Source organism: Adelges cooleyi, unplaced genomic scaffold, assembly GCF_023614345.1.
Source record: "Adelges cooleyi isolate 19-005CV unplaced genomic scaffold, UGA_ACOO_1.1 ACOO_flye_CR_arks_rails_tigmint_CR_PRNA_21, whole genome shotgun sequence".
NCBI lineage: Eukaryota > Metazoa > Arthropoda > Insecta > Hemiptera > Adelgidae > Adelges > Adelges cooleyi.
In genome coordinates, this window is record NW_026095871.1 from 13378814 (window position 1) to 13406453 (window position 27640).

General features: G+C 32.5%; 1 protein-coding gene across 6 annotated transcripts; it reads left to right on the plus strand.

Annotated features, from left to right (window-relative positions):
- The first annotated feature begins 383 nt into the window (after nt 1–383).
- LOC126834258 (guanine nucleotide-binding protein G(q) subunit alpha) lies at nt 384–27548 on the plus strand. 6 transcript variants are annotated; one of them, XM_050566050.1, is made up of 9 exons: nt 384–1367; nt 18550–18734; nt 19570–19724; nt 20766–20894; nt 21297–21425; nt 22013–22142; nt 22223–22376; nt 24239–24346; nt 25817–26951. In XM_050566050.1, exons 1-9 carry the CDS (start codon nt 1250–1252, stop codon nt 25897–25899), a joined length of 1191 nt encoding a protein of 396 aa, XP_050422007.1. In that variant the 5' UTR covers nt 384–1249; the 3' UTR covers nt 25900–26951. The 6 variants fall into 6 exon arrangements, with proteins under 6 accessions (XP_050422007.1, XP_050422008.1, XP_050422003.1 ...); XM_050566051.1 differs by lacking the exon at nt 25817–26951 and adding an exon at nt 24939–25136; XM_050566046.1 differs by lacking the exon at nt 20766–20894 and having other exon boundaries at nt 25817–27548.
- The last annotated feature ends 92 nt before the right edge of the window (nt 27549–27640 follow it).

Sequence of the window (27640 nt, forward strand, 5' to 3'; positions counted from 1 at the left end):
CCCCGACGTCAAGGTACGAAACACGGCAGAACAGTTGTTGTCTAACTGCAGCAAGAATAATTAAATTTAAATTGACAATATCTGCGATTGTCGTTGGCCGGCGGACATCGGCTACAAGAAGCGTGCCGCGCGTGTGTAAAGCGACTATACGGCGCGTTGCGGTGCAGATTAAAATTTCCGGTCGAGCGTTTCTCACATCAGCTGCTGCACACGGGCCGCCGGATCGCATTTTTTTTCACTACCTCCTACTCCGTCACCACTCACCTCCCGCCTCACCGCCGCGTCCGTTGTCCCGCTCCCCCCACTATTCTCTCACTCTAGCGCGCGCACACACCGTCGCCGCCGCCGCCGCCGCCGTCACCACACCCAGCCGCGCGCCGGCGAGACGACCGCCCCAGCCGAGTGCGCGATATCGCTGTACACACTCACACATACACACGCATACGTAATATACAACACACACACACGCAGAAATTTAGCAGTCTATCGTATTATTATACCCGTACGTGTGTTAACGTGTGTACAAGCAGTGAGAAAATCAAACAGAAAAAAAAAAAAATAAAAGTTTCAACCTATCTGTGTCGCCCGCGCGCGTATCGCGATGAGCGAGATCGTCTAATCGAAAACGATAACGCCGAACGCCGCCGCCGCCGCGCGCATTACACGCGTACGCGAGAAAAATTCGATTTTCCGTCAGTGCGAGTACCACGGTTTTTGTTTTTCGTGTGCCGTTCCGTGGACCGGGCGTATTTGGTGTCGGTCAGCGCGCTCGTCAGTGTGTATTGTGTGTTTAACCGTAGTGCACAGCCCGACAGCCGCCGTCGTCGTCGTCGTCGTCGGGGTGTGCGACGGACTGGGCTTTTGCCACAACCGACGCCGAGTGCGGACAGCGGGTGGACGTGGGTCCGTCGACACTTTGGAAACGAGAAGAAGAAGAAAAAAACGTACATGGACGATGCAATTTCGCCGGTCGTCGCCGCCGTCCTAATAGGGTGACGGGCGGCCACACGAGTGGACGTGGACGGATCCTGAGTAACGACAGTCGCTGTGCGTAATTCTCAGTGAGGCCCTGCGCTGCGGTCACTGTGGAGTGGCACGAGGCGTCTGCTGCTGCTGGCCGCATCGGTGGTGGTGGTGGTGGTGAGAACGGCGGGTGGGCATCGCATCGGATAATAACGGGCGCGCCGCGGCAGCCTACCGTCCTCCGTCGTCGTGGTGGACCGGGCCGCAAGGTGTTGCTATTATTGCAATGGCGTGTTGCCTGTCCGAAGAGGCCAAGGAACAGAAGCGCATCAACCAGGAGATCGAGAGACAGCTGCGGCGTGACAAGAGGGATGCCCGGCGAGAACTCAAACTCCTGTTGCTCGGTGAGTAAACGTAGTTGGTCACGCATTCACAACGTTATTAATATATTCAATAGTGTAGTTTACGTTGACTCTGTCTTTTATGTTGTTAGAGTTAGTTGACACTTGACGGTGTTCATCAAATGGAGTTACAACCAAGATAGTAAAAAAAATGTATAAACTGTGCTTAATATTAGAAAATTAATCATAAGTCTTTAACAACGTATTTGACATCCTTCTACATTTATTTAAACGATCAGATTCTCAGATTCTCTTTTGTCAATATACATCTAATATAAACTTGTCTACCTATGTTGTTTGCTGTGTAGCATTATGATTATTGTAATTATTGTAATTTTTCAATTCAATTCTCTTCTTATAGAAACATCTGAGATGCTAAGTATTAAATATAGGTTGTGTCCAAATGAAATTGGGTTTTTTTTTATAACTTACATATAAAAAGGTAAAAGTTGAAATTAAATTTATAAATGTATAAGTTCTAATGATAATGATTATAATTTGCTTTTAATCAGGTTCATCTTACATATGATATTACATTTTTTAAAGTTTATGATAACAGTTATTTGTTTATATTTTAGAGGTTAATTTTTTAAGTAAAGAAGCAGAATATTAAACTGCTTGAATTTTTTTTTCAAGTAGATATAGATTAGAATAATCTCATAAAATCCATTATAACTTAAAAACTAGTTGATTGAAAGGATCTTTTTATTGAAATCTAATCTGGATTTAAAAAAACACCCAATACTAATCACCCAAATTTTTAAACTTAATTTATATTCAATTTCAACAGTTAGGTCTTGTTTTCTTGTTGTTAGGCTACAAGTAATTTTTAGGTTTTGGGTGATAATAGCTTTAAAGTAGTTTAAATTTAACACGCTGTAGTTTTTAGAAACATAGCTAATAAATGTTATGAACAAAATATTTAGGAAAGTCTAAAATGTTTAGTTGAGGGATGACTGAAACTTGATACTCTGCAATGGGCCATACACTATTATTTTTTTAATGACAATTTGATGTGCACGTTTTTGTCCCGGAAAAATAAACAAAATTTGTTAAACTATTTAATGTAATGTGAATTTGGAGATAAATTCATGTGATTTTATCATTTATTTTGTAATCAATCCAAATTGCACAAACCTAAATGTACAAGTAAAATTGTATCTAACTTATACAAGCATAATATATTGTTTAATACAGTAAAAAAATTAACAGTTAAATTGCCATTAAAAAAAATATTATACGTCATCACTTAATGGTGATTAGATTTTAAACTTTGAGACCAACTTGAGCTCTTAACTAAGAAGTATAGTGTGCAAAAATAATAAAAATAGTATGTTTTGTTTGCTACAAATCAATATTTACTAGTTATGTGATTTTACGCTATCAAATTGGTAAAACTGTCACTGTATAATTTTACTTACTATTTGACAAAACTTAGTTTTTTAGTACTGATATGAATCACTTTACCACAGATGTTGTTTATAACAAATTATTGTGTGGTTATGTTTAAAAATACCCAAGTAGTAAAAAAAAAATACCTTGTTTAACCAATAATATAAGTAATTATTTCCATAACTAAAATGTAATATGTAATTGTTAGCAAAATAATTGGTCCGGGACGAGGATGAGTAACATAAAATGGTCAATAATATTTTTAATTCCAGTATTATAACGTTTATAAAATTCGTTCTTGGACATTAACTTCCTTTTTGTTTATGTCCATGTTTTGAGTAATACGTCAATAATAATACGTTAAGAAAAATGAAAACGGATAAAATATAATTTCATAAAAACTTGAATTTTCAATTTTGGACAGTTAATGAAAGAAAATAACACACTTAAACAAGAAATCAAGTTCAATATTCTTGTAAAGTAATTGTCGTTACAATGTTTCTTTCATTGTTCAATAAAACCATTATGCAATTAATGGCTTTTAAGTTAATTCAACAAAGTTTCATTACATTTTCCTAGTATTTGCTATTTTTATGTCGTTACATTTTTAAAAATAATTTGTTGTAATTGCTTTAAGAATTTGAGTTTCTTTGAATTTCTATTGTTGTAGCTCGTCATATAAAATGTATTTTGCTTATTAATACAGTTCACTAATTTTCAATATGATGTCATCTGACTAAAAATACATAATGGAAGTATTTAGTTTATAGGATTTTGTGCTGACAAAATATTATAATAATAACAATAAATAATATTAGATGGTTCTTATGGTTTCACGATGTTAATATTCTGACTTCCGAGTAAAGATGATTGGCATAAAACAAAGCTATCAATTATATTTGTTATAACAAACTAAAATTTTTGTAATTTCATTAAAAAAGAAAATTCCCTCTTAAAATGCACCATTATAACGTTAATACATGCTGAGTTTGAGTATTATACAATTTTGGCAAGTATCTTTTACTTGCTAGTAACAAAAATAGCATAACTCACCTACAATTCAGATGTATGTACTCAAAAACAAAACTGGAAACCAATTTACAGCCTATATTTTTTATAGCCCACCTATTCCCTTACATCTATAGTAATCAAATCAAGTTAAACCACGTTTTGTAGAGAAATAATTTTTTTTTGCGCTCATTTGCCTTAAAAACTTCAATTTACAAAAATAGAATTTCAATAAGCCATAAAGGTATCTTACAATTTTTCAAGTGTCAAGTTTAATACTAATTTAATATAATACTATGTTTAATATGTGTAGATAGTAAACTATAAACTATCGGAGTGTATTTTTTTTTTCAGCTAAACTACTAAATTCAAATCCTAAACCATTACCAATAAACAAAAAAATTATAATTATAAATCATAACATGATTTATTTATTTAACGGGAAATTAATATATTGTTTTTACAGTGAATTATTTTTAAATAATATACTTTTTATATAAAGAAATGCGTCTACAAAAGTTATCGTAAGTTTAAATACAAAACTTACAAAAATATTTAAAACCAAAACTGGCTCAACTCAATATTAGAAAGCATGTTAAAACAAACAAAATTACTAGTTTTTACTTCTAGATTGATAATTATTCTTCAAAATAGTATATTAACATTTAATTGGTTTTTATTTGTATTATTCGTTTCATATACTCATTTCAATCTCAAACAACCAATTGTAAAATGGATTTTAAATAAAATATATCGTAATTTTCAATCAAAAATTGAGTATAAAAGGTTTTAAGTTTGGTATTAGTTATATTAAAAAGTCAAACTTCCTTATCTCTTTTTGTATTAGTAAATATACTTGCCTTAATGAATTAGGTAAATGTGGGCTGAATGTAGTTTTAAATATTAATTTCCCTGTACTAATTTACTCTACTGTATAATTTAGATTAGTCACATTTGGTTAAAGTAAAAAAAAAAAAACTAGAACTTTTGTTCAGAATATACTAAATAGATTAAGTTAACTTGAAAATGATGCGACACTAATAGTATTCATGACGAAACTCAACTAAATACTCATAGTATATGGTAGTAATTACCTAAGCTTTTAACCATTACTTACTTTCTATAATTGTTTTGATATTTTGTTAAATGAAAATAAATATATTTGGTCGGTTGTGGTGGGTGCTGATATTAGATAATGTAGACTGAAATAGTTATTACCAAAAATTTTGTTTACAGTCTAATAATTGTGAATGTGTAAAATATTCAAAAGAATAGTACAATTTTTGTAAAAAAAAAAAAAATTGTATATTATATTGTAACAAGTTTATGGATTAGAACAATATTTAAGCTACCTAATGGGTTATTTAAAGTTGGTATGCATAATGCATTAAAAGTCCAAACAACTGTATATTACTGTCACTTAAAACATTGTATTATCAAAATACATGTTCTAGTAAAATAATTAATGAATGTATTGTTTAAGTATTTTTAAATTTTATTGGGTATTTTTTTCGACGAAATAATTTATAACCTAATCTAACAACCCTGTTTTGATCAATGCGTGTATCGGTTGTAAGACTTAATTATTTGACAACGTGAGAATGAAAGAGATCGAACTAATGATTTTATTTCTCAAATTCAAGACTTGGGTTTGTTTAGTTAAGTGTAAGGCGATACAACCTAATTACCAACAGAAAATTTTACCTTGGAAATTGGCCTTTTATTATAATAAATTATAGACGACCAAAACTGGGTAATTTTTTTGTCTATAAGTGTCTAAAAAAAAAAGCCAACTGCAATGGTATGATTTGCGCTAAACGATTTATAAAAAAAAAAAAGGGAAAAAACCTTGGCAATTTGGTGTAAATAGAAACTATACTGACTAGACAATATAGAAAATAATATATAATAATAATATATCCGAAATTCTACTAGTTATCGGCGCTTGCGATTGTGGAGGCGTTTTCAATTGAAAGGTTAATTGCTAATACTCGTTTTATCCGTTTTCTTCTTCTACAATTTTTAACTTGTGACACTCGACTCTTGTTTACGTTATCGTGTTCACGTGTTGTAAGTAAAAGCGCAATTTGTCGGTGTAGGCACCTCTAAAAAAAGTGATTTTAAACTACGGGAAATCGGCAGTCGGACATAACTTGTCGGCGTCTCCTCAAAAAAAAAGCTACACCGTCCACAACCGTAAACATAAGAAATCTGCCCCTTCGAAATATCAAATTATTACGTTCAAATTTGTTTCCGGGTTTTCCGACTCGTTAACAGTGGTTTTTCTTTGAAGAAACCCATATTCGATAATCAGCGTTGACAATAACACTGGGTTAGCCCATTTAGGACTTTCGAGCGTGCATTAAAACACTCGTAGAAAAATTGTGTCGGGCAAAACATCCCGCCAGATATGGTTTTATTATTGCCAACTCTGATTGGGTATAGATTTAAAAAACTGTTCGGTTGTCCAGAATGGTTTTTTACACGCAAAAACGCAAGTTGTGTGGCACCTTTTTAAAATCGTCGTCGTGACGTCAGGAAGAGACCACCCGAACAAAAATCCCTGGGGGACAGAGTCTGTGTATATTTAGAAATATGACAAGTCTCGGTGACATTGAAAGGCCATAGAAAAATGCTGTACGGTTTACGACGTTCGTGTGTGTCAAATGTTGTAGATTATGCAACGGGTTTTCGAAATAACAATTATATGGGTTTCCGATTTACCCGATTGGTCTCCTCCTCTCTTTTGGACTGTGTCCTTGCCGCTACATATTTTTCTCTTAGGTCTCCCGACGACCTCGCTTATATCAGCTATACCGGCACTATAGGATGTGGTACTAGCTGACACTATAATACTGGACACTATACACAACAAGACGATAATGTTGTTAAGCAGCATATAAATGCATAATTGGATTTATACTGTATATGTGTGTGTGTTAGACGCATTGCGCCCTGGCGGTGTCACGGACACACGACTTGTAAGGTTGCAAAGCAGAGTTGGCAAATAATAGCAAATTATTGGTATTTACTCAAAAATAATGAATTATATAGAGGGTTTATGTATACTCAAAAAATCTCAACTGGGTCAGGCTTAAAAAAAAAACACTCGGGTTATTGTCCACTCTGGGTGGTAGATCAAAAATTTTTATCTGGGCGTAATAGACACCTGTATAGTAGTAAGTGGTAGTACCCTAGTGGAATTATCTATACAACGAAATAGTCATAAAAAATAATGTTGTGTTTACTACACCACATTGTCATCATTAGCGCAACAAGGGCAACTATCAAGACCAGAAAGGTTCAGCCCTTTAAAAACCTTCTAAACTTTCGCAGATTTTAGGGGCCGTTACTTAGGAGCTGTGCTCGTTTGGCAGAGTTGAGATAAAAAAAACAGAAAATATTTGATACATAAAAGGCCTAAATAAACATATTATTATTGAATTTTGGCATTATAATATCTGAATTTTCGGTTATTCAAAAATTATTGTTGAATAGTAAATACCAATTTTCAATGGCTTCATTATTTTGGATCTAGTCTAATCAAAATATAATTTAAACATCGAGTTTTAAAAATTATAGTTTATGTCATTTTTAAACAAAAATTCATTATATCCCTTCTTTTCAAATACAAATTAAACAAAATAAATCAATTTAAATATCAAATTTAAACTTTTTTACTATGAGTATTTTAATAACAGAAGGGTAAGACATTGCAAAAAAAATTGTAAAATGATTTGGGGAACTCAACCCATAGACACAGAATGGTCATCCGCCAACAGAGTATTATGCATTAAAACCCGAAGATCTAGTTCCAACGAACGATGAAATAAGAACGGTTATAAATGCACTTAAGAATAACAAAGCAGCGGTTGGAGACGGCTTAGCTGCGGAACTTATAAAAAACGGTAGTGAATAATTATTAAATTAAATAGGGAAATTATTAGAGAAGTGTGGCATAAAGAGGAAATGCCTGAAGAGTGGCAAGTAGCAACAATATACCGATTTATAAAAAGGGAAATATTGTGAATTGTCACAATTACCGAGGATAATCATTGTTGAGTACAATGTATAAAATCTTATCAGGCCTCATACTAAATAGAAACTTTTTTTGAGAATAAAGCTCTATTCAAAAGATATCATTGGAGATTATCAATATGATTTTATGAGTGGTAAATCAACCATAGATCACATGTTTACCATTAGCAGCTAGTTGAGAAGCATTTTGAAATCAACAAAGACTTAAATATTATGCTGTTTTTAGAGTATAAGCAAGCATACGATACAGTGAATAGAGAAGCACTTTGGAATGCAACTATTAACCTTTGGCATAAGCTAAAACAGTAAGAATGATTAAATTATGTATGAATAAAACGAGATTTAAAGTCAAATTCAATCAACGCTTGTCAGATGAATTTGAAGTCAAAACCGGACTTGTAACCCGTACTCTTTAATATAGCACTAGAAACGGTCATTAAGGAAACACAGAAAAAATATGGAGAATTAAATTTGGAAGACAGTGCGGAATAACAGCATACGCAGATGATATTATCATTCTAGGGTCAGATAGTAAAGAAGTAAAAACTGGTATCGAAGATCTAATAAAAAATAGTAAAGACATTAGACTACAAATAAATAAATTAAAGACTAATTATATGGTAATATCTAGACGAGATGATCACCGAGAACATCTAGAAGTTGAAAACTATAAATTTGAAAGAGTACATAGTTTCAAATATCTGGGCGTTACAATTAATAGCAAAAATAATAACCATGAAGAAATTAAAATAAGAATAACTACGGCAAATAATAAGTACTATTACAGTTTAGAAAATATCTTCAAATCAAAACAAGTGTCACTCAAATCAAAAATCACATTATACATGGTAGTTATTAGACCAGTTATTCTGTATGCATGCGAGACTTGGTCAACAACTAAAGATGAAGAAAAAATAGCAACCCGTTAAAGAAGAAGAATATACGGGCCAAAAAGAATAATATAACTCAACAATATGAGATAAGAAGCAATATAGAATTGCGACAACAGTACAAAGAGCCTGACATAGAAGCAGTACTGTGGTATAGAAGAATCGCATGGGCTGGCCTTGTGTGGCGGCCTAATAGTTTGATGAGAGCGGTACTTAAATAGAAACCCAAAGGAAAAAGACCACTAGGCAGACCAAATCAAAGGTGGATAGACAAAGTAAATAATCTAGTAGAAATTAGAATTCAGGATGGAGAAACAATAGCACAGGATAGAGATAGATGGAAGTAGGTATGTGTTGCGATTTATTGTGTTAATCAGGTTATTTACACTCTCAAAACGAATTAGGTCGAGCTTTTCGAGAAAAAAAACCCGGTTTTTGGTCAACTGTAGAGTTTTTTTGCAAGTCTTAAGAAAATTTGAATTATTTTAATGTTTTTAGCTCCCTCCTCTCCAGGTTGGAAAAATTCATGTTTTGAGTAAGTACCAAACGTTTTCTGAACTTCAATAAAAAAAAATAGGGTTCAACTCTGTACTTGTTTTTTTTTCCGGTGATGCCGTAGAACTTAAGACGACATTTTTTTTATTTAATAAATTCCCTATCATTCAATAGCTGAATTTATGCACCGTAATATTGATGATGTCCCAGCGCAAGTGGATTTAAAACAAGCATAGCGAATATTTGACGTTTTGGACAGTTTTCAGAATTCGGACCGCACATCGCCAGATGTTTGTTATAAAACGCTAATACACACACTCACACATATTATACAGCATAATATGTATTTTTTATTATTATTATTTTTTTCTTTTTTTTTTTACAAAGATAACGCCGTGGCGCCGTCGGCGGTCCGTGAAATTCTTTAGCGCGTACATCGTTCAACACGGTTAACCATAAAAAATGTCATTTGTACGTGTACACAAATATTGGCCAAATATAGCGCGATCGTTTTTCACTAGCTAGTAAAACAACAATAGTCATCATTAATAAAACGCGTTGAGAAAGATAAAAGATTTTGTTTTGGGGGGGGGGGGGGGTGGAGTAGAGAATTGGAGGGCTTCAGAATTTTAAGAAAAACAAAATTCCCTTCCCTCCTCGTTGTTTCGAAAACGTTGCTAACGATCTTTGGTTAATACCTAATATAATAATATATCATATTCTCTCGGCGGATTCCCATGGGCAATGGGAAAAAAATAATAAAATAAAAAAACGTCCGACGGTTTTTGATGTGTGTTGCTTAAATTTCATCAAACGTAATCGTGCGTCACCGCCAACACACATAGACAACGCAGTGCGTCCACTTATGTAACTATGCATTTAATATTATTATATTGAATATCCCCGTGAATGTTCGATTACTTGCAAGTTGCAAACGACAGTGTGCAATGGCATACTTAACGCGATTAACCGGCTACTTTCGGTTTGATAATAATTCGCGTGGGACCGAGACATGCGTGAGTCGCGATAATGCAATTCGCACCTAACGTATGCCTGGTGGTTGGAAGGGAGAAGAATTTCAAACATAAACAAAAATTGAGTTACAACGAATTGATAACAAAAAAAAAAAAACACTACGTTGGAGGACAGAGATAAGTATCCAGTAAAAAATGACGAACGTGCTGAGAATAGCAAAATCTACCGGCCGAATGATTTTCAGCGAGCATTTTTTTACACGAATATTATGTCGGTAAAATTTGGAGGTGTTCACTAAGCCTTATGGAAACGTTACCCGTTTGGGTCACCAATTATACTATAGTAACAGTTTGAAAAAATTAACACTGTTAGATATGTCTTATCACAAGAAAATGTTTTCGGCCATGTTCTCGTACAGTAATCGATGTTTTAGGTAAAATTAGGTTGTGTGGGATTGTTCTGAGTAGCGAATACTATGTATTCAGATAGAATTTAAAATAAATAACAATGATGGTTCAATTCTCACGCCCTAGCTGTATAGATAATAGGATATGTGTATGGAAAAAAAGTATATGACACTAGTAAAACCGGAACCCGCAGTATGAAATAATAACATTAATGTGTCAGTGTATACAGACAACACGGTTATATTACACTCTGTATACAACAGTGTATATAAGCGGCCCCCTCGCTATTAACCATAATTCAATTAAACTGTTAAGTTGGTCACCTCCCCTGCCACCCTAATGCAACGATTCATCAGCTATGTTATTTGTATAATATGTTAATTTTAAGAATTATTTTCCGCTTTTCCAGTTGTTTTCACGCTTAATTTATATCATTGAATTGACATTTTTTTCTTTACTTTTCGGAACTCCAGATGTTGTTAAGACCGAAAAGTACAAAAAAAAAATTGTTTTTATTTAAAAAAAAATACTGCTGCTGCTGATTTATTTTCATAGTAATTTATTAATATTATTATTATTATTTTGGAAACCCTTTTGTAGTTTGACTATTATTATTATTATTTTTTAATATGTTCATATTGTCGTTTTTCTAATATAGATTTCATTATGTTAGAAACATTATCTCTCGAAACATAGTCGGGCTCTATCCTCTGTATAAAATAAAGATACAATAGTCAAAATGAGTCTAAGGATGACGAACGTTTTTACATAACATGTAAAATATATATAATAGGTGTATTACATAATACACGCAAGTAAGCTAGAATATCGCCAAATACCGTTGAGTCGGACTCGGGTAAGCTTGTCGGCAAAATCCTGTTGGAAGCGATTGACTTCACTCTGAAGTCTGAACCCTATGCAATACTCGATGTTAAATACCAATCGAACTATGAAAGCGTCCTTTTAGGCTAAAAAATTATTATTTTGTATTTAAATATCAAATTTGGCTTAAACTACCTCATTGGCAGAGTTGGCGTCAACTTGGGGTTTAAAAAAAACGTGACTCGGTTGAAGTTTTTTTTTGTTGTTGTTATATCTGAACCCGAACTATTGGCTTATATGCCAAAAATTGGTTGGATTTAAACAAAGATTATAACAGCATTTTTTTTTTTTGTTGGTGATTTTTTTTCAACTGATATTAGCACAGTCTTGGATTTTATTATTAAGAACTTAATAATTTAACGTTAAAATCCTATTCCCAAGAATCTTGGCTAGTAATTTTAAAAATTCTAAAAATCTGGATTTTTCCTAACTGCGAGTTCGTTGTTATTTTAGAGAACTCGCTTAATTGATATATTATTCAATTGGTGATTGATAGTTTGTGTTAAACCCTCGAGGTTTAAAGTATAGCTTTTTCGAAAATTCAGATGTATAAAAAGAAGCCTACAAAAAGGTACTGCACTATATTTTTTTATTGAAAGTTTATTTTAACTCTATTTAACTTATACATCATTTTACAATTATTTGAAGAAACTAACTAATAAGGATAACAATTCAGTCACTGGTTTTATTAGAGTTTTTACAAAGCCGGATCAAGTTAAGATTTTTGGGGTATATGTAAAACCATATTTTTGGGTAAATATCAAATATTTATTAAGCATAAATAACAAAAATCTCCGTTTGTGTTTTTATGCCAACTTTGTTTTTATTTACAATTTGCAAAATAAATGAAAAATTACACCCATGGCATCCTCTTAATCAATTAAAAAAAAATATATAATTTTTCGGTCAACACAACCTGTCTTAATAATTTTTTAGCTAAAAAAATACATTTAATAATAGTAAAAATCCGCTACACACGACGAAAGCTAAATTGTATTATTTGTTCTCCATTATGACCTGAATGTGACTTGTGGGCACGTTTTTGAATTTAAATTTTAAGGAGAAAAACTTTCACTTTCTATATTTTTAAGCTAACTGTTCTCTTTATTTTAAAGTCCGACAAAATCAGATTTTTTTTCTCCCCAAGAACGACATTCTTCTCGCAGCTAGCAACCCCTCCCCCCCCCCCAAAAAAAAAAACTACATTGCCCGGTAAATGTTTAGTATTTACCCAAAAATATTGGTTTTTTGGGATTGTTTAACTGGTTAAGGAATTTTTTTACAAGTTTTTAGCCAACTGCTTATTCGACTGATACTATAGCAAATAGAATTTTTTTAATAAAACTTACATATAACCTTTTTCGTGACCGACAAAATACGTTTTACAAAATTATTATTATTGTTATTATCCAACATGAATTTGGTTATCAAAAAAACCTAGTATTGAGATAGAATTGAAAGATAGTATTGGGTACAATTGGACGGACGATTTACCCGTGTAATTTATGCTTATTTTCTGACTGTCGGCGACGTCTTGGGCGTACATACTTACTGTTATTGTATAGTATGTATATGACCTAGATCATGTCGATTACACACAAGTCGCAACGTGCCTATAAAGGTCATCCGTGCAAAAAAATAACAGGTGGACCGTGTAAAAATTATTTTAGGGATTATTTACCTATTGTTTTTTTGTGAACGCAAGACCCACTATTGTATTTATTGATTTGTTGCTCATAATCGCCGAATGATATCTTCGTTGAAAAATATTATGTTTTTCTACACTTTCCAATAGTGATAATAATGCATTTTGCATAATTGGTGATATTTTAATAATTATCATTATATATTATTTACAAACCGTTCATTATTGACGTGTTAAAAATGTATTTAGTCTGCTAAAACGGGGGGTTATCAAAATTTGATTAATCTTCGACTTCCATTGACAATTACTGATGGTTCTTCTAGGTGACGTTAATTCAGGTAACTTTTGTTTATCAAAAGTTTCGGTTTTTTAATTAAATCCATTCCTGAAGTGTTTTTTACATAATACTTTACTAGTATGTCGGATGTTACAAATTACAAATCGACCACGTCCATTGTGTATTGACATCAAGCCTTAACAGTTTGGCAAAATGTATATAGAAACCGGTTTCTGTAGTACTCAAGAGTTGGCGACAACCCAGGTTTTTTTTAAGAAATCTGACTCATTCGAGCTTCTTTATGTATACTCAATAAAATCCATATTTTCGGGTTGATATCAAATATTCGCTGGATTGAAACAAAAAAAAACCCCGATGTGTTGTTTTGCCAACTTAATTCTACAGTACTGAAACCGGCAATGTTCTCGAACTTACTGAACGCCCATACAATATATATATATCCCCGTTTTATCTTAAACTTCTTAAGCTCAATAAGATGACAGATGACATCTTCCATACCTCAAGGGTCTATTAAAGGACCAACATCATAGTTTGCATTAAACTTTTCACAACCATTAGTGCTCATGGTTTTGAATGCACTTACTTTGCCCGGGGATTAGTATCATAAGCGCCATTGAAGGGGTTGGGGGGGGGTACCAGGAACATTTAAATTCTTCAACTCGTCTAGGCTTGCAAAAAAATGTCAGCAACCATAAACGTTGACCAAAAACCAGGATTTTTTTTTTTTGTTAAATAAACCTGAAAGTTGAATGTCTTAATGTACATAACCCATTATATAAAACCGATATTTTTGTAATTAAACCAACCATTTTCTGAGCTTAAACAAAAAAAAACCAGAAGGGGTTTTTGAATTTTGCCAATTCTCAAATGTACGTTAAGGGAAATTTTTTTAGACACTCGTTATAGTATAAAATGTAAATGTAGGTAAATAATAAATTCATAAAGCAATTTTTTGACAAAACATTTATGATGCGCCCTCTCAGACCCTAATAATATATTATTATGATGTATAGTAGTGATAATAGTATGACTAAAAACCCGGTTTTTGGCGTAGTGATAAAGGAGTTGTGCCGAACGCCGAATGTTGGTGATAAGTTATCACTGATAACGATCCTGGTGATAACCGTTTTATAGTGTAATGCTGCAGTGCCAGCGGCCGAGTGTCTTAGGCTGACGTAACGTGTGTGCATGTGCCGCCGTTACAGCCACAGATTGTGTGGAGGAGAAAATATAGTAGATATGCCGTTACCGGTACCAATCGATAGCGGCGTGCACACGACCGTGCGGCGTTGCCGGATCGCGCGTAAACACGCGAGTCCGCCACTGTTCGAAATTTCCAAGTGTGTACCCGCGCGGGCACTGCCCAAACACTATATCCGCCACCGCTCGCGCCGGGCGGTTTTTGGGTCGGCCCCCGGGGACGGAGACGGCGGCGGCGGCAACGGTAGTGGCGGGCAAATCGGCGAGCGGGACGTGCATGCACAAGGCGAGGGGAGATGACACTCGCTCGAACTCGGGGGCCACTTAATATCGTGCCATTTTCAATTCCGTCGACTTGAGATTCCTCCGCGGCCACCCTCCACTCTTTTCTCCTTTTTACACCCTTATTTTCGACCCTTCCGTGTACACCCCAGTGATCGTCGTCACACACACGTCACCGTTGGCGACGCTTACCCCGGTTTAATAAACCTTTTCGGTCTACCGCGACTTAAGGTGTGCTTACCAAAAACAAACAAATTAAAAACCCGTAAAAATCCAAACTGTTTGGGCTTGAGACAGAGTTGGCCCCCAAAAATGGGTTTATGCAGCTCAACGAAAATTTAATGGGTTGGGGCTTTTTTTTTCTAACCCAATTTATATTGCCAATTTTAGCTTAAGGTCTGGTTTGGCTTCGCTTAACTCGGACCGCGACCTCTGTTACTTGTTGATTATCGCTACTCAATTAAACTAACTCAGCGTTTTTATTTACTCTCTCTGAAATCTTTACATTATTATTATATCATAATATTCGAGTGCAACGTTTGAGAGATTGAACGACACGACCTAACCTCAAACGCGTTTCAAATCTGGATAAAAAAAAATCGCTTTAACCGAACAGCAATGTTTAACGTATAATAATAGGAATTGTACGGAGTAATAATATTCATATTTTGGTTCGTTTGATAGAAACAACGAGTGCCAGCCGTCGAGGGGTTCGAAGTCCTTTTTTGATAAGCCCAACGCTTTACGGTATATTTTATTGGCTAGCGCCAACCACAATAACACTAATATATTATAATATCATTATTATTATTATATAATAATCATCACTTCGTTGTTATCGTCGACTCTGGACTGTTTGTTCTTCGTGGCCGTTTGTCGTTTTGCAACATTGCATTAAACGCAGGAGAGACCTATTTTTTTTTTTTTGCGCCCGCGCACACCTATAAAAATATCAATAATTTGATAAAACAAAATATTAATAACGGCATATTTTTCAATAATAATGATTTTAATTATTTTTTAATAAACGATTGCGACACGAGTTTTTTTTTTATCGACGTGGTTCATTGCACTTTTCGAGCGGCGGCCGCCCTGTCGTGGTGGCACGACGGCCACTAGATTATAATACAAACATGCATTCGGCGGCGGTTGTGTGTTTTGTGATGTACGGTGCACCACCTAATCGCAGCAGTTGTGCCCGTGCCACCGCCGCACCGTGGCTCGATGTGTGTGTGTGTGTGTGACACTTAGTATTCGTTTTGCATGATGAACTCTCTTTGTCTCTGTCTCTCATTCTCTTGCTCTTGTCCGATTATGGTCATGGCATACGTGACGTTTTTGGTTGATAATAGTCATGGCCGCCGCTTCGGTCCTCTCTACTGCCCCGAGGTCACGTTTAAAAATCAGTGGCGATACATATTGGCGGCTCTACATTGGCGGATAATTTTTCTCTTCAAATGAAAATAAAAGTATTCTGAACTATTTGCTACTTATTGTCGGATTAATGTTATTGAAAATGTGAAGGGTGTTAAAATGTCCGCATATGGCATAAAAGCTCAACAAATTATAAGCATTTACCTAAAAATATGAATTTTATAGGGTGTACGTATATCCAAAAAACCCGGTTTAAGTTTTATTGAAAAAATGGGATTTTGCCAACTATGTTAATATAATAACGAAAGGCTAATGACGAAAATTGTCCTGCTTTAACTCTGTGAAGCCTTGGTAATTTGATCACCTAGAGCAACCGGTCAACTCGAACCCTCCGATTTTTTTGACTCGAACTATCCAAAACACTTGCAAACGATCATCACAAAAAAATCTAAACTGTTGTGGGATTTTGGTGCCATAATATTATATTTCCCTGACAAAATATCAGGACAATGTTTAAGTTGTGACTTAAACCCGGTTTTCCTTTTTAAATGTCCCAACATAGATTTTTGGGTAGTTTACCCAAAACGACTGGTTTTTTTAAACTTTGTAGCCATTATAAATGAGGTCGGCCGGCCTAGTCTTCTTCCTATATTTCTATTCTTCGCAAATTTAAGAGAAACAGAAAGAGCTACTATTAAGCAAAAGGTTAACAATATTTATCATAAATTGATCGTTTCAAGTATGACAGCTAATTAAATGACTGTTAATTTGTATGTGCTACGTTATTTAAAACAAAACTTTCCACTAGTTTGACAAAAGATTTATAAGACAATTTTCTTTGTACTAGTCTTTTTTTCTGGTGTATCAATTGAATGAATTTCAAAAATTTTTATTTAGGTAAGCTTGCTGTCATTAATTTATCATTGTTAACAACTAATCATATCATATTATTATACTATATCGCCACCGGTTACAAACTGACTATTCTCTGTAAACACTGCGATTAAGCACGTAGCTTTCTTATCACAATCATATCTCTTATCGGATCATTTCACAGATCGCTTTCGGTGGGGTTATGATCGCCGAAACATATGTTTCATGTAAAAAAATAAGGTCCTCTACGGGACGAGCATTGAAAACAAAATTGTATTACTCCTTTGTATGATTATTTTTAATTTAATGGTATTTACTATGAAAAATCCTATTGAATTGATCCAATTTGATTTAGACTTGTGATTGTGACGGAACCATCACTACGGTGGACCTGTGACGATTTTCTATCAGCGAAAAAACGTTATTGATAAGACTAATTATCACCGTTAACCATATACGAGTAGTTTAGACAGGAAAAGGGTAGTTTAGATACCAATCAGAGCGGAGTAATCCATTTTTATGGCATATATTTAAAAAAAGACGTTTAGAATTTTTAGCAGTCGGGCAACACTATGTAATTGTGACGTTCTATTGACCAAATTCATAAGTTACAAATTTTTTTCTTTTTCGGTTACTGCTCAAAATATTACTAAATACGCCTTTGAAATTATATAGCACGCTGTATATTATAATTGATAAATACATAGTCCAAGTTTAACAAAATATTTAAATATTCCAGCTACTACGTGTATCCCCTTAACACGTCATAAGTCTTTGATAAAAATCATCTTTATTACACAATGTCTTATCACTATAATACCAAGTCTAAACTTGTTGAATATTTCTTTACTATATATTTAACCATAAGTATGCTTAACAGTTTTTTCTTTTTGTTTTTATTTTTATTTTTTAAATCCATACTTTCCACCATAATCTCATTATTACTTCTTCCATATTGGAGATGACCAGCTACCACCATACACATTATAAACTATGTTTATGGTTTTTTCTACTAGAGTGAGCGTATTACGCCATTATTATTATTATTATTATAAATATAAGATAGTAATTTTTTAAGCATTTGTAGGATCAGTGGAGTATACTTAATTTGAAAATTGCCTACTGTTCCTCGTGCAAATTTAAGACCAAAATTGCAAAGATCACGGAGGGTTTCGTCAAAAAATACGAATTGTGGGATGACCTTATTTAGACTAAGTTGTTTAAGTTGTGTTATAACGTACCCGCTTGTATCGACCGGGCTAAGAAACGGACACAATGTTATTATAATCAACGAATTAATTCGACCGTGATATTGTCGAGTGTACTTATTACATTTTCTTTAGTGTAATTTTCGCATAAATTATTTGCTCTTTACTTACTGTGCCTCCGTGTTTAACCTTGAGCGTTGTTTGGTGTTTTTCCACAGGTACTGGTGAATCAGGGAAATCTACGTTTATCAAACAAATGCGGATCATCCACGGTTCTGGTTATTCCGACGAAGACAAACGAGGGTTTATCAAACTAGTATACCAAAATATATTCATGGCCATGCAGAGTATGATCAGGGCCATGGACATGCTCAAAATACATTACGCTGATCCAACTTGTTCTGTGAGTACACGCAAAAACCTAATTTAAAAAGTTTATAAAACTATAAAAAAAAAAAATCGTTGATATTTATAAAGTCATATTTTTTAAATATTTATATACGTTTAAAATAACACCGAATAACTTTTTGTTTGGTATTTGAACAATTTAGTTTACACTGCTCACATCTATTGTTATTTAGGAGGAATAATTTGAATTAGGTATATCACATTTTTCGTTGCTGCATTAAGACTTTATACTATTTTGTAACCGACATAAACATAATACCCTATTTCTTAAAAACGACACCAGTCGAGTTGTTTCAATTGGCGGCTCCAAGTTTAGAGATATTTACCGGATTTATAATTTATATTAACAATTAAACTACTGAATTTTGCATTTGTACTGTGCTACTCTTAGGTCTCTCGCGTTCTAATGTCCGTTGGGCGTATAGTGCATTTTTCAATACAACATTTTTGACTTCTACAACTAAAAGCGTTATGTTGTATTGGTGTTTTTTTCACTGGCATTTGACGATAATTCAACATACATACGGTGATTCGTGTATATTTTTTAATTTAAAATAAAACTTTGAACTTTCTCACCGATTAAAACACTACGTATTAAGTGATCGCGCTGTGACAATATGTACTTCTAAAACTAAAGCAGTAAATCTAAAAAGTAGCCGATGTTTGACTTTTGAGACGAGCGCGCCGAATATTATGTAGCTACTACGATAGGTCAAAACAACAATGAAAAAGTGAATAAAAAAATAAATCGTCGGCACGCGCTCGTCATAAAACCGTATTAAAAAACATTAAGACAATTATTTATTTAGCATTGTGTCGTCGCATTACAGGAACGTGCAGAGCTCATAAAAAGTGTAGATTTTGAAACGGTCACGACTTTCGAAAGTCCATACGTCGAAGCGATCAAAGCACTATGGGCGGACGCCGGCATTCAAGAATGTTACGACCGTAGACGTGAATACCAGCTCACCGATTCTGCAAAATAGTAAGCGTTCCTACACTTTAGCGCTCGACCCGTTATTATTATTATTATTATTATATTTTATACCATTGATTTTAAAATGTACAGATGAGCCGTGCTACACACAAGAACGGCGACCGACTTTATGCGGCACTCCCGCCGTCAATAGGGGTACCACCCTAGCCATAGTTTTTTGGACGGACGGATGGTAACTATGGCGAAGGTACCTACCTACCTCTGTTGACGGCGGGAACCCGCATAAAATCGGTCACCGTTTTTGTGTAGGTAAAGCACCCTGCTACATCTGCATGTATGTTTTAAAAAATCGTTATTTCGATATCTTAATCAAAGCACACAAGTGCCGTGTCGATTTTTTTTTAAATCGTGATTTTGGGTACCCTTGAATTCGTGATAAAAAAAACTGAATCGAATGAACACCAGTGATATGTCCAAAGAGCATAAATAATTGTTCAACTACAAAATATTACCGTAAAATTCTATGTCCATTGTGGATTTTTTTTTAAGGGTTCAAGAGTTAAACCTGTACTTCAAAACTATATAAAGTGGACATAGCACTTGTGTGCTTTAAGGTATCGATTTACAGTTTCGTTTAAAACCACCATGATTATTGACTATCGACAGACAATATTCTTCTATATTTTAAAACAAAATCCGGGTGTTACTTGAATAAAATATACTCTGACGCTTATTATATACACGTTACTAACAATATTAGTTGAAACAAAAAATGATATTCATTTTTATAAAATTACATTTTCTATAGTATTTTATTTTTCTAATTAAAAACTTATTTTTTTTTTTAAATTAACTTATCAAAACGAACTGTTCCTTTTTTTTTGTTATAAACTATAGTCAGTAATCATCAAAAAAAAAAACTTTGATTCGCATATTTACAATGTTAATAAAATGTCTTGTGTAGAATTTAATATATAATTTGTACAATTTTCATTATCAAGAATTATCAGCGTACGAAATGTGTATAATTTATATATGGTTTTTTTATAACTCCTCTAATGTATTACAACAAAATACTATCGTTTACAGTTATTTAATGGAAATAGACAGAGTGGCCAGTCCAAATTATCTGCCCACAGAACAAGATATACTTAGAGTAAGGGTCCCCACAACGGGCATAATCGAGTACCCGTTTGATCTAGAAGAAATTCGGTTTAGGTAAAAAATAAATGTTAAGATTGTTACGTTTAAAGCGTAAATATTTTGGCGCTCAATTGTGCATGGGCATATTTTTATTTTTAATATATAAATGCATGAATGTTAATATTTTGATTAACCGCAAACGAGAGATGATTTGTCTAAAATTTGTTTTAACAAATCAACAAGCTTTTGTTAATTTTTTTTTTTTTTTTAACTAATACTACCGTTTTATTTTTAAGGTTCGGTCGTGTTAGGCCGTATCAAATTAATCACAAAAACATCCTAGGCGGTTTACTATTATTTTAATTTTTTCCCCGACTGTAAAATTTACAATAATGACAGTGGCTGTGACGAAATAATTTCAATATGTATTATTTCTATTACTTAAATTTATTTTTGAAAAATGTATATCATATTCAGTTACATAAACGACCTAGCCAGAATCGAAGCTCCCGATTACTTGCCCACCGAACAAGATATTCTTCGAGCTAGGGCTCCGACTACGGGCATTATCGAATACCCTTTTGATCTCGACGGTATCGTCTTCAGGTATTGTCTGAAATGATGGCCTTTATCTAAACACCTTACAATACGTGTCCTTATTAGTGTTTTGATGATCCTATATGTATACATTTCTATTTTTCAAAAAGACAACATAAATTAGAATGTACAATGTTAATTTTTAATCATTTCCTGTACTCGCCACGGCTAAAATTATAAAATCACCATCGTAAACGGAAACCGAGTAATGTCTCAAAAACACCTAATTAATTTTATTATAATATTATATTATACATCCTTGTTGTTGTTTTAGGTGGCTTCGACTAGTTATATTTTTGGTCGCACGAGTGTTCGCTTTGAGATAAACATTTAAAGTTATTATGTAATTTGCTTGCAAGTACAATACACTTATGTTCAGCTTTGGTTTGCTTGTATAATATTTCTTGTATTTGAATACGGCTTGTTTTTTTTCTTTTATATATATTTACATTTAGAAAACTGGCATTAAAAAAACATAATTGCAGTGTTTTGTTTTTATATTACTAAAAGTGCACTTGCATGAACTATCGCCGAATTTAAAAGGCCGTTAATTAATTTATATATATATATATTTTTTTTTTTTTAATGTCGTACAGAATGGTCGATGTCGGAGGACAGAGATCGGAACGAAGAAAATGGATCCATTGTTTTGAAAACGTCACGTCCATTATATTTCTGGTGGCGCTTAGTGAATACGATCAGATTCTTTTCGAGTCCGAAAACGAAGTATGTCTAAACAATATAATATTATAATGTTTGAGTGTGCGAAATTATTTCTAACGTATACAATATGAATTGGTTTTCAGAATCGGATGGAAGAATCAAAAGCGTTATTCAAAACTATCATAACATATCCTTGGTTCCAACACTCGTCAGTAATATTGTTTTTGAACAAAAAGGATCTTCTCGAAGAGAAAATCATGTACTCTCATCTGGTAGATTATTTTCCAGACTTCGAAGGTGGGTGCTTTTTGTAGTACTTGAAACTGAACTCGATCCCTACGGCATTCGGTAGCCGTCAACGGTTTCTATTCTGTTCATTTGATTTACGAGCAATCGTATAATACCACAGCAGCTGTGGTATTATATTATGTTGAAATAATAATTGCCGGTCATTTATATGTTTGATTTTTTATTTTTTTTTTTTCAAATAAATTTTAATGTTTATCATCAGGAGCTAAACAAGACAACGGAGCTGCGCAACAGTATATATTAAACATGTATCTAAAAACTAATCCGGACCCCGATCGCATGTGTTATTCGCATTTCACAGTCGCCACAGGTTATTTTTAGTGATTTTCGATAAACTACTTGAATTTTTTCAACCAAACTGCACTGAATCGAGCTAGAGACGTTTTAATGGCAAAACGTTGACATTTACCGATATTCAATTTCTCAGCGGCGGTACGTCTGTCCGCTATTGTTTGATTTAAAAAAAAAAAAACAATATTTTTAATCATCTAGCCGATGTTAAAAGGTTTGACATAGTCAAAGCGATTTGTTCACTTAGTTTCGTTTTTATTTACTCACGTAACGTGAGTTTTCCAAAAAGGTTTGGTCAGTTCAAATTCAGTTTGGTTTAAAAAAAAAAAAAACAAAGTTTATCACGAATTTCTTCTAATTAATAAAACCTGTAAATCCATTGAATCTTTTATCCTGTAATTATTTGTTTCGATTATAGAGTTTCGCCTAAAACCTAATCGTAAACACCTTATAGTGTTACCTAATGTTATCAACTCTAACCTAACCTAGACTAACCTTAGTGTTGATCATAATGTCTACCGCTAGATTAGTTAGAAATATTTATACAATGTCGTCCAATCGGTTTAAAACAAGAAGTTGTGCCCCAATTTTTTTTTCAACGTCACCCCGACCTAAATACACACGTCTCGCCACTGTTATAATGTTATAATTCGTGTAGTACAGGGGATGTGTGAATTAGGACAATTCGACTAAAGTATTAAATTTTAATTCTAGGCTAAATCCGCCACCGAATTCGAACATCGTTTCTTATTCTGAAAATCCAGATTTCGGCCCAAATTACAATTGAAAACTAAGGAAATATAAAGTTATAAATAAAAAAGTAATAATTTGTTGTGCCCAAAAATCGTGCTCTCCGACTATTCCTGAATGCGTCAAGTTTGATAATGGCTTCAGTTATAATTTGAACAATTCTATAAAACTATTCTTAAAATTCTTTTCTTCTATTTATACACCTCAAGTTTCTTCCAATTGAAACATGTGTTCTCTTCTTATGCCTTTTGACCTTCCGAGTCACCTCAAAATTCCCGCTGAAGAAGTTTACAATAGTCTGCAAAAATGTTTGAAACGAAAAAATCCGTTGGTTGACTTGATAGTATTCCTAGCGACTTTCTATTCAAATTAAGAGATGTCCTATCTCTCGCCCTCCTTGTGACTTCCCCCGGTGCGTCTATCCCTCTCCCTTGTTACTCTCGCCGACTGTCGACACGCGGCAAGCATTTATTTTTATTTCTAATCTCCTTAATAAAAAAAAATTGAATTGCCCTGTTCTTTTGTCTTTAATTGACTTTCGCATAAGTTGTTTTCTCTTGAGCTCTTATTTATGATAATGTTTTTATTAACAGTACATAATGTGTTACTATTTCAATGTTAATGTGATAAAGCACTATTTAAATAACATCGCAACATACAAAATGTTCTACTATATACTCGACTCTAATTGTATTGGAGTTTGGCCTGTTTAGATTAAAATATTGCCAACAATATGTACCGAAAGAAAAAAAGTTTTTTTTTTTTTTTTAATGGTTTTAATCGTTTTTCCACGCCTTTATTGTAAATAGGACCTCAGAGGGACGCCATAAGTGCACGAGAGTTTATTCTAAGGATGTTTGTGGACTTAAACCCTGATAGTGAGAAAATTATTTATTCACATTTCACGTGTGCCACAGGTATTTAACCGATTTTAAACGTTAATCATGCATGTGCATGCTTTATGTGATTTCGTCGCTGTGCATTGTGAACTTAATCTATGCATGCTGACTAACAATGATTTACTATTTATAATTATTTACAGCGTCTGCTAATATCCATATATATATATATATATTTATAAACTACCAGTTACTTTATGGAATAATAAAAAAAAAAATTCACCTGAAGATGAAAAACTGTTAAAGCTTTAAAAGGTGGTACTATTAAATAGTATTATATACTTGTTGATAGTTTTACTTTGACCGTTATGTTAATTTATCCGCAATTCATAACATCATGTAATACAATTTAGAACTATAATACAATTTTAGCAGCTTTATCATCTGATTTTTTGTCGATGAACAAATTTCAGTCATAAATCTGATTACAGTTTAAAATAATAACATATTGCACGTTAGTTTCTTTATTGTAAATAAGAAATGTATTATCTTTTATAACCATTTCCTGAACTCCTTTGTGACCTTGTAGGTTTTATAAAAAAATAATATTACCGATGTTAATTTGTGTTTTTTCTTTTTTTTTTTTGCATGCTGCATGCTTTCTGTTCAGATACCGAAAACATAAAACTGGTGTTTTGCGCCGTCAAAGATACGATTATGCAAAGTGCTTTGAAGGAATTCAACTTGGCTTAATTATTATAACTATCAATTACTTAAATGTTATTAATCAATGCTATTATTTTATTATATTATATTATTAACGACGATTTGGAAAAGTTTTTTATTTGGTTGTGTTTTTGTCTTTTATTGCATGAGTAAAATGTGTTTTAATATATTAGTTTATTGTTGTTATGTTTTTAATTTGATTTATAAGCTGATTGTACAGAGAATTGTGCATCCGTTTTAACAAAAATAATTATTATCATAAATAAAATTATTAAGCTATTATTTTTTTTTTAAGCATTAATATTACTACTTTTGGGTAAAAAATAACATATCCGTAATAATTGGGAATTAAGCAAAATTATTTTACTGCTTTCAGGACATTTTTTGCTAATATAATATTTATCTTATCGTACATTGTCTGATTACTTTAGAATTGTTATTGTAAAATTTAATTTTTAAATTGATGTCCACACCGTAACTTCGGTTATAGTATGTTAATATATTTATTCAATTATTCTACAATTTATGTCTTAATAATAATCAATAACGAAATTAAAATCAGTCGTATGTACGATAGTCAAATGATTAACAATTTATTTTTATTTATTTTGCTCTGTTGTAGTAACAGCAATAAAACAGTGTTTTATCATATGTGAGGTATTGGTTTTTTTCCTTTTTGCACGAGCATGATATTTTTCTTATTAACAACAAATAAATCTTGGCTGTTTTATACGTCTATTATATTAATTGTGGGAAACAAGCTGACTTTTAGCTTGTATTATGTTGTGATGCCCTAACGTGATATGCTTGGATTACTTACAGATACTGAAAACATAAGGTTTGTCTTTGCTGCAGTGAAAGACACCATACTTCAATCCAATCTCAAAGAATACAACTTAGTGTAATACAATGAACGACACAAAACGATGATTGTCTGTATGTTAATATTTTTTACTATTATAATGTTAAAACAACAATACGATTAGTGTAAATTCTAATTATAAAATAATAATTGTATAAAAAAACAAATGAAAATTTGAAAAAATGTGTCCTACATTTTTTTGTACAATATTTTTAACCAATACGTTTTTTCTACATTTTATCTCCACGAGTGTTAAACGTTGGTGTCGCGTGTCAAGTCGGTGGAAATTCATCGTTGATTTTAAAAACATAACATAAGGGTAACTTAAAATTTTTTTTAAAACAAATTTTTTACATGTGTAAAAATGTAATGAAAAAAATAATAAAAACTACAATTAATACTTTTTATAAGAGCGCATTTTTTTCTAATTATTATTATTATTATTACTATTATTATTATTATTATTATTATTATTATAATTTTTTTTAATATTATTTAAAGAAAATTATATAATTAATTAATCTCCTAATTTTCATTGCATTTAACCCTATGTTATAATAATTATACAAACTATGTAATATTAAAATTTAAAACGAGAAGTCAATATAAAACAAAATTTGTATATATATAAATCTATAATAAGATTATAAGAAATTATAAATATCAGAATATAAATTTTTAAGTGTATACAAAACGAAAATAGTTTCAAACACCGCCCGCCTTCCTTCAAAAAAACCAAGACATTTCTTTTGTTTTTTTATTTGTTGTAATTATTTATATAATTATTATCTTTAACATCGTGAGGTGGAGGTTTTGTTCGTACAATTTTGATTTTTAAATGATAATAATAATAATAATAAAACCCTTAAAATTGCATTTAAAAAAAAAGGGTGGTTCTAGTCACAGTCTTGTTAAAAAAAAAGCTATAAAATTGTGAATTTTTTCTAAGTTACCTGTGTACATTTTTTTTAATTTAAAACAAACGAAACTTTGTAATTTTGGTATTAAAACAACTTTGTCTTTTGAGCTTCGTCTCAAAAAAAAAAAAAAATATGCTCACCCCGATTTTTATTCTATATATTTTGTTTATAATACTTTTAAGCCAACCAGTTTGTTTTGTTTTTTTTTTTTTTTATTATTAGATATAAATTAGGTATATATATATATTGGTAAATTATAATATATATATATATATTTGTGTACAATTCAACGTGTTTGAGAGGTGCCTTGCTAACTATAAACTTTGTCGTTGCGTCGATATTTTATCGATTACCATTTTGTTATAATATTATAAATAGCTGTACGTGTAATAAGTTGTTGTGCTATAAAATTTTACATATTTTAAAAAAGTGTAAGCTTTTAATTTGTGTTCATTTGTCAACTTACGGGGAGGGGGGAATGTTTAACTTAGTGAGGTTCTCTTGGACAACGTGTAGAATTAGTACGCGTGTACATAAAAAGTTTGCGGGGTGATCGCAAGTCTGACCATCCAATGTATTCAATGTATTTTTTCTTGCATTGCATTGTATAAACATTTTTTATATACTGCAGCAAGTAATTATTTTCAATACTTTTATACAGTTTACAAACACGGGAATACTTTACACATATTTTTTTTCTAATTTATTTCAGTCAAAAAAAATAATTTTACATTAGACATTTTACATATTTTTTAAACATTTTATTATTTATATTCTGAAATTACATTTTTTTTTGGTTTTGTTTCAAATTTTATTATAATATTTATTATTATTTTTTTTTTTTTTTAATCCTAAATAATTTGT